Source organism: Frankliniella occidentalis, unplaced genomic scaffold (assembly GCF_000697945.3).
Source record: "Frankliniella occidentalis isolate FOCC.00 unplaced genomic scaffold, Focc_3.1 Scaffold37, whole genome shotgun sequence".
Lineage (NCBI taxonomy): Eukaryota > Metazoa > Arthropoda > Insecta > Thysanoptera > Thripidae > Frankliniella > Frankliniella occidentalis.
In genome coordinates this window covers 58159-70375 of record NW_026267167.1, presented here as the reverse complement: position 1 = coordinate 70375, position 12217 = coordinate 58159, and the positions used below count along the sequence as shown (strand labels likewise).

General features: G+C 52.6%; 2 protein-coding genes across 6 annotated transcripts in view; one reads left to right on the top strand and one right to left on the bottom strand.

Annotated features, from left to right (window-relative positions):
* LOC113205088 (ubiquitin carboxyl-terminal hydrolase 16) overlaps nucleotides 1–2986 on the top strand; it is a 6024-nt gene extending 3038 nt beyond the window's left edge. The window contains exons 10-14 of the mRNA XM_026420546.2: nucleotides 247–445; nucleotides 519–1547; nucleotides 1635–1819; nucleotides 1902–2009; nucleotides 2089–2986. Of these exons, the coding sequence (XP_026276331.1) occupies nucleotides 247–445; nucleotides 519–1547; nucleotides 1635–1819; nucleotides 1902–2009; nucleotides 2089–2310 (1743 nt within the window). The 3' untranslated portion in view covers nucleotides 2311–2986. The remainder of the gene's footprint in view (nucleotides 1–246; nucleotides 446–518; nucleotides 1548–1634; nucleotides 1820–1901; nucleotides 2010–2088) is intronic.
* Nucleotides 2983–12217, bottom strand: part of LOC113216827 (uncharacterized) — a 13720-nt gene continuing 4485 nt past the window's right edge. The window contains exons 2-9 of one of the 5 annotated variants that reach the window (XR_008011007.1): nucleotides 11118–11181; nucleotides 8998–10733; nucleotides 8069–8879; nucleotides 7881–7993; nucleotides 7516–7563; nucleotides 5792–5861; nucleotides 5229–5331; nucleotides 5054–5078 (exon numbers count right to left, since the gene is read on the bottom strand). Coding sequence is in view for 3 of the 5 variants with exons in the window: in XM_052266348.1 (XP_052122308.1) it covers nucleotides 3948–5078; nucleotides 5229–5331; nucleotides 7881–7993; nucleotides 8069–8879; nucleotides 8998–10733; nucleotides 11118–11181 (3958 nt within the window). In the remaining 2 variants the exon portion in view is untranslated. Of the gene's footprint in view, nucleotides 5079–5228; nucleotides 5862–7346; nucleotides 7564–7880; nucleotides 7994–8068; nucleotides 8880–8997; nucleotides 10734–11117; nucleotides 11182–12217 lie in introns of those variants that run through there. The other 4 variants (XR_008011006.1, XM_052266348.1, XM_052266349.1 and 1 more) reach the window with 4 other exon arrangements.

The window sequence follows — 12217 nt, the reverse complement described above, 5'->3', positions numbered from 1 at the left end:
CTACTTCACAGTGAGCGCGCGGGCGTTTTAAATGTACCTTTTATCGCCACGGAAAACCTTCCATCACCCTATACACACACTTCTCCATTACTCTGAGATAAAAGCAGGAACTGATTTTGAAGAACTACCGTGGTTTGGTTAAGAACGAGTTTCCTACTTAGCACAAAATTCATTTTGTGTTCATAGTTTCCCTTGTTTTATTATGTTCTTGTCCAAACCTCTTATCTTGTCACTCATGTTGTGTAGCCTTTACCACCGATGAGGAAAAGAGAACAGACTGAGAGCATTGTTAGTGACAGTGGTCCTTCCAAATATCAAGCCAAAAAGCAGAAAAAAGCAGCAAGGAAAAATAACAAATTACAGAAGTACAGAAGGAATGAGAAAATGGATGGGTGTCTCACCATTTTAGAGGAAACAGCGAAAGCACCTGATGGCCTAGAATCTGGTAACTTAGAGAAAATATTACTTTGTTTTGCCTAATTTGTTTCTGTTTCTTATGAAATTATTGATTGTTTCAGAAGAGAGCGATGCTGATGTCGAAGATAATGTAGAACAGGATACTGCTGACCCAGCAGAGGGCAGAGAAGTGGTGGTGGAGTCGGGGTATAGCTCTGAAAAACAAAACACCGGAGAATCTGATGGAACAAGCCCTTCAATCACTACTGGCAATGAGGAAGCTGAAGAGATTGTGGGGAAAGTGGATGCAACTTCTCCTCCCGCACCGGCCTCTCCTGATGTGTCTGCCACTGCTTGTTTTTCTCCTTCAGCACCTGCATCCCCAACTGTTTCCACGTCACCAGTTGCACCTGAGTCTCCCACAGCCCCTGTCTCGGCATGCGCCTCAAGCTCTCCCAGCCCCATCATGCGGCAGAGGACAAGTGTATCTGTTGAGGATTGGTCCACCTTTCACACTCCTGAGCATGTTTGTTTGGGCAGCCCTTGTACTTACAACTGCAAAGCTAACGGCGAGATGAGATGTTTCACTCCAATTGACGAGGAACTTCGAATAACTATTCCCGAGAGTGGTGAGGGCTCAATTCACATCTCACCCGTAAGTCATTCTGAGCGGCCAGTGTCTCGCCGCGGCTACTTTCCTGGTGACAATTGTACAGAAGGGGGTGTGGCACCCGACTTTACTCCAGAACTCGAAAACAGGCTATTGTCTTTGTGCCTAAATGACAATCAAGATTGCTCACCAGAGAATGCAATCAAAGCTGAAAAGACGTTTGATCTGTGTGAAAATGCAGAAAGCCTACAAAGTATAAAAGAAGAGAATGGCAATGACACCGATGACCTGGAGCAAAAATCTAGCCTTGCGCATGACCATGATGGAAACATTGAACCTATCGGTGAAACCTTCAAAGTTGGAGATGCCATTGAACGCAAAGATGATGTGAGTGACTGGTGTAAGACATTGGCTCCCAGGCACCAGTCTGAAGAGGGAGATTGTTCTGTAACATCTTGTCTTAACCAATTCACATCACTTGAACTTATGACTGGGAACAACAAAGTTGGCTGTGATGCTTGTACACAAAAGCAAAATAAAGGTTTGTATCTAGGTATTTAGGTTGTACAGTATGTTTTGAAACATATAGCTGCCTTATTTTCTGTGACTGTTTAATTCTAATTTTTAGGTTCCGAGGGGAAAACAGTCTATACTAATTCAACTAAACAGTTACTTATTAGTTCACCCCCACCTGTGTTAATTTTACATCTTAAACGCTTTATGATGGAGAACTTCAGGTTCAAGAAGCTGCAGCGTTTTGTCAGTTTTCCTAAAGACCTTGATATTGCTTCGTTCTGTTCCACTAAGAGCAAGGTAATGTTGTTAATGTCATTTATATATCAAACAATGAGCTATCTTTGATCCCTCCCTATTCAATTTTAATTCTTTGTTTCAGGATACTCCCTCCATTGGAGAGTCACAAACAGAAGTTCAATATTCCCTATTTGGAATTGTAGAACACACTGGGTCCTTAAACACAGGGCATTATGTTGCTTACATAAAGGTAAGATCTGTAATCATTATTTTCTTAAAATTTTTATAGTACTGCTGTATAAAAGTGTAATTTATATTTTTATTTGTAGATCCGTTCTGACCTTGAAGAAAATGATCCACGGTGGGCCTACTTACCTCTCACTCGAGACTTTGTATATCCACATGTTGATAGTTCTGTCAAGGAATCCACAAACAAGGGTAATATTGAAGAGAAGTGGTACTCCATAAGTGATTCCAGGGTAGTTGAAATTGCGGAAGCCAAAGTTTTAAAAGTGCAAGCTTACCTTTTATTCTATGAAAGAATTGTGTAAAAATTCATATTTTTTTGAAATTTGTAAGTTAAGGTGAATCAATGTACAAGTTCCTCTACCTTGTTAAAACTATCACAAAACTGTGTAGACGGAGATACACTGGAAGTTAGCCATTGAACTATCAGCTACTTAAGCCATGTAAATCAAAAGATTTAGATTTCTATCTAAAATTTTTCATGATTGGTAGCATTCCTGATCTTGGTTCCATTGTATCTTGTATTCCAATACATAGTAGAGTACGCATTGTCAACAATTATCTGTGATATTCTGTGCTGTTGATTCTGTTAATATAGGTATATTGGTGATTTATTAAGTTTTTCTGGTGAATTTTTATTACTTCTATATGTTTTACATCTTCTCTTTGTTTAAAAATCTAGACAGTCAATTTCTCTCTTGGTTTATTAGCACTCCTTGCAAGTAAAAAAAATGTGTTACCTGACTTAAACTGTATTGCATTGCATGTTTCAATTTTATTTTTAATTACCGGTAGCCTATAGTTACAATACCTTTGGAAATTGGCATCTAGTCAAATATTATCGTACACCGTACCTTTGTGCGTCATTGTACTAGTGTGGCTGTAATTGTAATTTGAACTAACCAGCAAACTGTCATGAAATGTGCTGAACTAATTATTTTAGGAATTTTTCTCATATCAGATAAACACTCAGAAGATTCAGTACATGTCTTTTTATTTTATTTAATCTATCTGTGCTTTGCACCTACATTTTACACAGTAATTTGGTCACATTTCTGTCATTTCTTCAAAAGAATCCTACCCAATACAGGGACAGGGGCAGGGAAATTACAAAATACTTGTAGCAATTAGTTACAACCTAATCTTTAGTTGATTGAAGTATACCAGTAATTCTTACAATTATTAATTTGATTGATGAAGTGACACAACATACAGTTACACTTAATTTTAATAGTATTAAATAAAAGTTAACAAAAATGGTAATTGCCATTTTGTGTGAAATTACCCACTACAATCTGTAAAATCAATGACTAGCTAGTGAGGACAAGATCCAATATCAAAACGTATTGTTGGGACTGTCATTTCTGTGGGTTCCGACATTCACACACACATTTTTGTGAGATTATCATTACTGTACATACAGTTACTAATAATTTTTAAGAAAACAAATCTTAATTGTTTTTTTTTCATACAAAATGAAAAGGGATACCAGGCGAAACCTAAACTATTTCAATGATAATTACTCAATTTAATGACTAGACTTAAACCACCCAGTGAGAAATCAAAATCGATGTGACATCGAATCGACATCAAATAGATGTCAGTTATCGGAAATGTCTCGATTTTAAGACCATCTCAGGATCGATTCGACACGATAATCGACAATTTACCGACAACGATATCAGTCTGACATCATTTCGATGTAACTGTTTCTCACTGGGCAATAGCTGAATCGAGGCGATCTGGGCCATGCCATACGCAATTTTTCTCCTGGACTCCACGAACTCACCAAGATTGAGACAGTCAACTACATTGTGCATCTACCACATCATCATTTGCCAATTCAATCATCACGGATTCACTCGAATGACTTGATGATTCAGCAATGGGGGAGAGCGTTCAGTTAGCCTACAGTCTACCTCCGACTCCGTGTACTTCAACTTCAACCGCTGGTTCCCGACGGCGGCGGCCTCGCTCCCGGGGGAGGCTCCCCTTCCCGGCCGTCGGCGCCCGAGCCCGCCGGGCCGTGGGCGTCGCTGGACCAGACCCTGGAGTGGCGGCCCGCCAGGAAACTGGCCTCGGACGTGCACTGCCAGTCGGCGAGCAGGCTGTGGAGGCGCGGCCGCGCGCCCAGGTGGGGCACGTCCAGAGGCGCAGAAGGAGCGGGCGGCCCTTGGGGACCCTGGTGACGTTGGGGCTCGCGGTGGTCACTATCGCTGCCGGAGGACGGTATTTTTACGAGGCAGCAGGCGCTGCCGAGCCCCGGGTCGGAGGCCGAGGGCGCCGTTGCAGGCAGGGGGCCGCGACGCACACGAGGCGGCACCTCCCTGTCCGGGAAGTCGAAGGCGTTGTCGTTCTCGTCGAGGTCGGCCTGCACCATCCTCGCCAGGCTCCAGAACGGCTGGAACGGGGAAGGCGCGGGCCACGTGGCCGCGGGAGCTGGCACACCCACGTCCTCGCGGGCCTCCTCCGCCACCTCGAGCAGGGCGTCGTCTTGGACCAGAGTGCTGGACGCGTCCTGGGCCGCGAGCGGACCGGGCAAGGCCTCTTCGACCTCAATCTCCTCCACTTGGTCCTGACGGGGGGCGTGTTCGTCTGGGCGCACGTCTGGCGGCGCCTGCCCTTGCAGACGCAGCACGCTGCTCGTCCACAGCTTGAACCAGGACATCGCCCGGGAGGCCCTGGGCCTGGACCGCTTGGTGGTGCCGCGGCCCGGGCTGTGTCCCTCCAGTCGCCGCTTGGCGGGCCCTCCCCCCGACGCGCAGCGAGACCGCGGCCCCGCCATCGCGCCCTCCACCAGGTCGTCGCCGTCAGCCTGGCGGCACGACAAGCGCCTCCGCGGGCCCTTCTTGGTGTGGTGCAGCGCAGACGGACGCTCGGTCGGCTGCGACCGGGCGTTCGACCACTCCGCCAGTCGCCCCGCCAGCCCGTCCTCATACGTGGCGGCGAACATCGGCGTCACGGCGAGCTCGCCCGGGCCCGCGTCGAACGGCGGTGGCGGCGGCGGCAGCGGCGGGGGCGTGGGCGGCGGGGACGGCGGGCGCGGGGGCGGGAATGGCTCCGCGTTCTGGCTCTGCGAACACCACCGCTTCGCATTAATTAACAACATATATGCTGTACAGCATCGTTCGCAAAATTTTCAGTACAATCTTCCAGAAAGTAAGGACAAAACGCTTAAGTTACTGTCTCCCAAACCCCGACCCGCTACCCTTACACCGCTTACCTCGAGCCCCAGCGCACTGTCGCCAGGCACGGCACGAGGCTCTGGCCCCGGCCCTCGGCCCCGTTGGTGGTGACCGAAACACTCGCCCTCCAGGTGAGAAACCCTGGACGTCAACAGAAGCGTCACACAAACAAAGAACCTCTGGGGGAACCGAGTCACAGAATATTATTACCTAATAATCAGGTTGCTATCTTTATTTATTTTTAGATCACCTCGAAAAATGATTAGCAATTGCGCCCAACGTATTTCATGGTACTCCCTGAGCCAACCATGAGATGGTTGCAATTCTTGCAATTGCTAATCATCTTTTGTGGGTGAGTGAAGTTCAAAGATATTTTAACTGCAAACTACCAATAATGAAAAAAACATAGGTAAAGATAAAAATATTTAATAAAAGCAACAACTAGAGAGAAGAGCATATAACATAGTGTACTCAAGGGAGGACTTGAGCTTCTTCTCTGGGGAAGAGGTATCACGTCAACTGGAAATTTATATTGAAGCAAGTTAATTAGAATAAGAAGAGCAAAAATAAGCGATTTTATTTTAGCGAAAAAAATAATTACCGTGCTCCGGCAGAGAGCATGCAGTCTCCAGCTTGGACGGGGAAGTCCCATCAACCAATAAGGCATTATACTGGAAATAATGAGGCGTAAAATATAATAAAAACTATGAGCATAATAAAGTGGAAAAACCTGGGGTGGCTGACTGGAGTCGTCAACTTGGCAGTTTCACCGCACCGTGCCTAATGCGCGCGCGTCTAGTCAATTTTACTCCGTGCTAGGGTTGGAAGCCCTGGAAAATTTCCGGAAAAGTTAAAGTTTTCAGGAAATTTCAGGAAAACCGGAAAATTTCTGGGGAAAACTGAAAATTTCTGACTTTGGAAGTTTTCAGTTATCTTCCAGAAATTTTCGGAATTTTGTTTTTTTAAAATTTCCAACCCTTTGTGTATCAGCCACTTTTTGGCCAGATGGGACGGCGGCAGGCAAATCCCCCGGGACGGTACCGATCAGCCACCTGGTAAAGGTGGGTCCACAATGAACCTCCACCGCGAGGTCGTAACCGACGAGCGAAGGGGACGTCGCGCGCAGGGATTAGAGATTTTCATTTTCCGGAAACTTTCAAGTTTTTCGAAGACAAACACGTTTTTTGGAAACTTTTCCGTGATAATTTGGGAAAAATCAAAATAAGGGCATTTTTACAAAACTTAGGTCATTTTCCGTGTTTTTTTGTTTTGTTTTTTTAATTTTTTTCCCCGCAACGTTTCCTGTTTTTTCCCAGCCTTCAAATCTCTGCCAGGGGGAACGTTATAACGGGCGCCGAAACGTGTTAGCCGCGCAAGCCCGGCGCGTCCCGCCCTAGGCGGGTCCAAGGCGGGCCGCCGGCTCCACACAGCTGCTCGGCGGGCTGGCCCACCCAGCGCTTGGCAGGCGCTATGGGCGGGCCGCGCCGGCCGCCAGTTCGGGCTCGCCCTCACGTTGAGCGCGAGGTGAACTGGAGCACGGTTATGATTGTCTTTGGCTCAGAAGAAAAGCGCCTTCTGACGTTTCCTCGCGTCGCCTACTCCTACACAAGCGGGGAACGACACCTCCGCGGCGGGAGCGTTCATTTGTGGACACGCCCGTCTAAGAGTATGTAAAAATAAATGAAGCGAAGGCAAAAAGGCAATCCATTCCAAACGATATCTAGAATGAAGGGGACACCGCGACCTGTCCCATTCCCAACCCACGTCTCCGAAGAGATCCGTCGGGCCGCGAGTTGACCGTTACGTCCAGGAGAGAGGAACGCAAACATCGATGCGAAAAGGGAATATTTTTGGTGACATTGTTTGTTTTACTATTTTGTTTCAGTAATTTGTCTGCTGGTTAAAATTGCACTGGCCAAGTGCGGGGGAGGTAAGATGTAATAAAATGCGTTTAATACAAATGACCCGTCCATTGTAGTTTTATTTCTTTAAAATAACGAAAGAAAACAAACACTTTATACTGTATGGTCAAAATGAGAGGGTGTGGATTTTGACTTGAATGTGTCCATGGCATGGACCCTGCAGTTTGGATGTGGGTGGGTGGGGGAGTCAAAAACTACCCTTCGTTCCCGCAGAAAGCGAGTTTTAAAAGTGCATTTTTAGAATGTCGCATACTTTAAATGCGTGACTATCTTTTTTTTCGTAAAGCAGCATTATGCTGCGCACACTTCGGCTGGCGCGCAAGCGCCTTAGATCTAAGCGGCCAAAGACAAGCAGTGCGCAGCCTAAATCAAGTCTATCCTTTTAAAAAGAAATCCCACTTACTTTACGGACGATCAAACAGACACCGTATGGCATGGTTGTCGGAACAAACTAAAGAGAAACACATCAAAAGCCATATCAGACACATAGAGATGACTACGACTGCAGCAAAATTAAGTCACATGCATTAAAAAAATGTTGTGAAAAATCAACAAACTTTTAAAAGTGGTCCAAAGTACAAAATAATATTTTCTTTAAAAAAACATATAGAGACAGAGAGAGAAGTTGATGAATTATCTTGGTCAGGTGTCGTGGCTAAGACCGGAAATCGCTCTGGACAGCGGGGAAGCCGAGGGGAAAGCCCCGCGGTCCTGGAGACAGAGCAAGTGAACAGAAGACCCGGCTCGGCTCCGACGCCGCTGACTCACCACTGCTCGCCGCCCGCTCCAGCTGCTGCAGCGTTCCCTTCAGCACCTGGGGTCTCCTGCAGCGTCGCCTGGAGACGGCCCTCTTGGAGACGGCCCTCCTGGAGCGCCCACATCTGTGGAGAGGATCCTTGAGTTTTGAAAAGATGACCAAGAGGATAAAGAAGATTTCAGTGCAAAGGAGTACTCGCCACGGCGTGCGCGAGCGCTGACCCAGCGCTCGCATGCTGAGGGTGAGGGTGCGCCAGGGCGAGGTGGTCGCCGGCGGCGGCCACGGCCAGCTGAGGACCGGAGCTCATTTCCGGTAAGGGTGATGAGGGTTCCGGCTTTGTTTCCGGGTCGGGGTCGGGCCCCACCTCGTGGGTGGCACGCTCGAAGGCGCGCTCGCCGCCCGCGGCGCCCTGCAACTGGAGTTGCGTCCGGAACCGGTGGGCGATGCAGGCCGTCGAGTCCCTACACGTCGTGCCGTCGACGGCGTCCTCGAGCAGGGTCGGCCGGGACAGGCAGTACCTGCAGCAGACAAGGTCCGGGGCGGGCGGCGGGCCGGGGAAGCTCTCGGGCGTCCGCTGTGGGGACAGGTCGAGGGGGACCAGGTCGCCGACGAGTGGCATCGGCTCGGGACGCGTGGCCGTCGGGGCAAGGGCGGCGGGAAGGAGCAAGCCGGCGCCGTTGGGGGCAGTGTCCACGAGCAGCGGAGGTGACGGGGGCCTCGTCGGCGGTGGCGAGACGAAGTGCAGGTTGGGGGAGGGCTCGGGCGGCCGGATGATGGGGGGCGACCCCGGGGACCAGCGGTACGTCGGGGAGGTCTGGTCGGGGTGCTGGGGCACTGCTAGCGGGTCCACGGCGAGCTCGCTGCGCTGCTCGAAGAAGTCGTCCAGCAGCCACCTCCTCTCGGCAACTTCGTTGGCCTCGTTCTCCAGCGGCACGACGTCCTCGTCCAGGTCGGGGCCCACCGTGTCCGCGGCCACGAACAGGAGCCCCCGCAAGGACTGCGCCTGCAGCCTGCAGCACAGATACGTAGTTGGGTATTGAGAGCACGATAGAGAGATACAGAGAGACAGAGACTGAGAGAGGAGAGGCAGAAACAGAGTGTACATGACACCACGGCCACGGAGCTCACCTCTCTCGCGCGCCAATGGAGGGTGAACTGGAGGACTGCCAGGACGGGCGGCCGGGGCACGGGTGCGACGGCCGCACGCCCCCCGCCGCGGTCCGCATGTGCCTGCGCGCGGCCGCGGCCGCCTGCTGCGCGCGCTGCTCCTCGGCCGCCCACTGCGCGGACAGCGCGCGCGCCAGCCGCTCGTCCGCGTCGATCTGGGCCTGCCGCACAGGGTCCACGGGAGCGGCCGCGGGGGCGGGTGAAGCCACCGGCCCCGCCGCCGAGTCGCCGTCGCTGAAGGGCTCCTCGTTCTCGTCGTTAGCGCCGCTGTCCAGGAGGAACTCCTGGAGGGTCTGCGGGCCGGCGTCGACACGCCGTGGCGAGTCGCGGAGGCTGCGATGCGCGCGTGGTGTAGTGTCCCGCGGCGAGCAGGGCCGCGTGCGCGGCGAGCGTGGGCCTGGCTCCAGGACGGTGGCGAGCAGCGCTGCCTCGTCGTCGGCGTCCTGGCCCAGTGACAGCGCTACAGCGATCTCCTCGTCGTAGCGCGTGCGCAGCCGGCTACGGCCGCTGCCCTGGGAGTCGTCCGAGTCCGAGTCGCCGGCGGGCGACGGCCGGCTGAACGCGGACCTCACCCCGAATCGCGCGCCGCTGGTTGTGGACGTGGAGGTGGACGGCCCCTCGAAGGCCGGCGGGTAGGAATCTGGCGGGGCCTTCGAGGACGACTCTGGGACGCAGCAAGCGAACGCCGAGCCCGCCGAGCAGAATGTGGCCTCGGCGGGTCCGGCCGGTGCAATCGGCTCCGACCACGGGGACCTTGGCTCGGGGCGGAGACGGTCCCGGGCGGCGGGTATGGACAGCTCCCCGATGACATCGACGTGCAGGGGCGCGTCGAGGGCGGGTCGCAGGGTGGCCTTGAGGGAGGGCCAGGAGCGCCGGCGCCGCTTGGAGGACCGGGCGTCCGGCGAGCCACGCCGGCGGCTAGCGGATCGCCGATGCGGGGTGCGCGCGACGCGCTGCCTAGGGCTGCTGGGCCGGGAGCTGGGCTGGGAGCTAGACTGGAGGGAGGGGGTGACATGCATCAGGGGTTGCACCGGCAACGTTGGCTTTGTTGGCCGCGTCGGCTGCGTCGGCTGCGTGGGCTGCGTGTGCTGCGTCGGCTGACAGTGCGCCGAGGCTGCCTGCTGCGCGAGCAGGATCCCGTTGAGCCGCTGCAGGTACTCGGGCACAGCGTCCTGGACGGCGGCGGAGCCCGCGGCGGCCTGGCCGAGCGCGACCTCACGCACAGCGCGGCACACCGGCCCGATGAGCAGCTCGTACCGCAGGTCCTGGATCACGTGCTTCAGGCTGCGCACGGACATCCTGAGGGGCACGTTGACGAGGGAGAGGTCGTCGGTGTCCGAGACCCGCCGCTCCAGGGCCGCCGCGGCGGCCGCCATGCGTCGGGCCTCCTGCAGCCCGACGGCCTGCTCGAGGGCCTCCTTGAGCGTTGGGGCGGTGCTGCTGCCGGCGCCTGGCCCCGGGGCCGAGGCGGGCCAGGGCGGCGGGGTCGGCGGCGGGGTCGGTGGCGGCTGCAGGGTCGGCGCCAGCCTGCCGCGTGAGGCGCTATGGGCGGCCTTGCCTGGCTTGCCCTTCTTCTTCTTCTTGAGGGTCTTGCTCTTGACCTGGAAGAGGCGCTTCAGCACGCACTGCTTCGCGGGGTCTGGCTTGGAGGAGGGCGGCATGTCTGACTCAGGGGCGTCCCGAGGCCGAGGAGGTACCTGCGGAGGGGAATGTGATGACGGTCATGGTCATCTGGCGTATGTACCTGCGAGAGTGTGCGTCCGGATTCTCGAAAGCTATCGCTACGAATCGGTCGAATGATCCGACACACCGGGGCTTCAGAGGGGCAACCATCCTTCGCGAAGAGACGTCCCCCGCGGAGGACCGCAGACCACGACGTCCTCTAGCGAGCGATGCCTAGTCAGAAATTTTTCCGACGATATTGTTTCGGTATCGTCGGAAAAATTTCTGACTGGGCATCGGTCGCGGGTTGGATCCTCCCCTCTCCTTCACCATTCCGATTCGCAACCGATTCAGGGCGATACCCTAGCGATTGAGAATTTGTACGACTTGAAACATTTTGACGAAATGAAACATTTTACCTGCTTATAGTTTCCCTCTTCTGCCTCGTCATTTGAAGTTGATGACGACTCGTCAGAAGGCTCCCTTTTACAGAAACACAAGAAGATAACAAAGTAAACAACAGTGAGTCGTTACATTTACAAAACAACAATAAAAATGCAAAACGAGTGCACCAAAATTGCAGCGCAGAATGCCCAGGGGAATGAATCGAGGGGTCCTTCACTATAAATTCTAGCGTACACCGACTTTTCAGTTTTTCTTGATTTTTTGTGATTTTTCTTGATTCTTTGTGATTTTTTCTGATTTTTTGTGACTTTTTGTTGATTTTTTTCTGATTTTTTGGCGTTATTTTTATGATTTTTCCGTGAATTTTTCTTAGGATGTACACTACTGTTTTTTTTTTTTGAGTGGAGGACCCCTCGGAATGAATTTTGAGATCGCGTTGTTTCGCCCAGCACACATGGCGACGAACACTGCCCGGTCAAAGCATTATTGAGGATGCTCCGATCAAGAGCATTCGATGCAGAGCGGTGGCATACATTAGACGCTCGACGTCAGCAGTGCCTCTCTCTCTCTCTCTCTCGGCCCGTTCGATACGATTCTGCATCATAGCCCGAGCCTCCTCGCCCACCGCGCGCCCGGCCTCGCCCCCTCACTGCGAAATAAAATGGGCTACCCTCCCCTTTCCCTCCCTCCGCACCAACCCCTCAACCCACCTCTCTCTAGCCGGGCTACGGAGTGGGGGTATACACCGAGGGGCTCACTCAGGCTCACTGAGCCCACTCTCGATTTGATTCCGTGTACGGCAGACAATGAGGCGCCGTTTCACGGAAAAGAAGATGAAGGTTAATGCAGACAGACAGACAGACAGTGTACGGCAGACAATGAGGCGCCGTTTCACGGAAAAGAAGATGAAGGTTAATGTGTTGTCTGTCGGATGTGCTCCCGGACCGTACATCCGCGCTGAGCCCCACCCCACCCAAGGCGGCCGCCAGCCGCCACGTTAGAGGTCGTCGAGAGGGTGTGGGACTGGACACAATAGGTGTACATACCGGGAAACAATCATCATGACGCAATCGGAAGCAATTAAACACAATCGGAAACAATCACACGCACAATC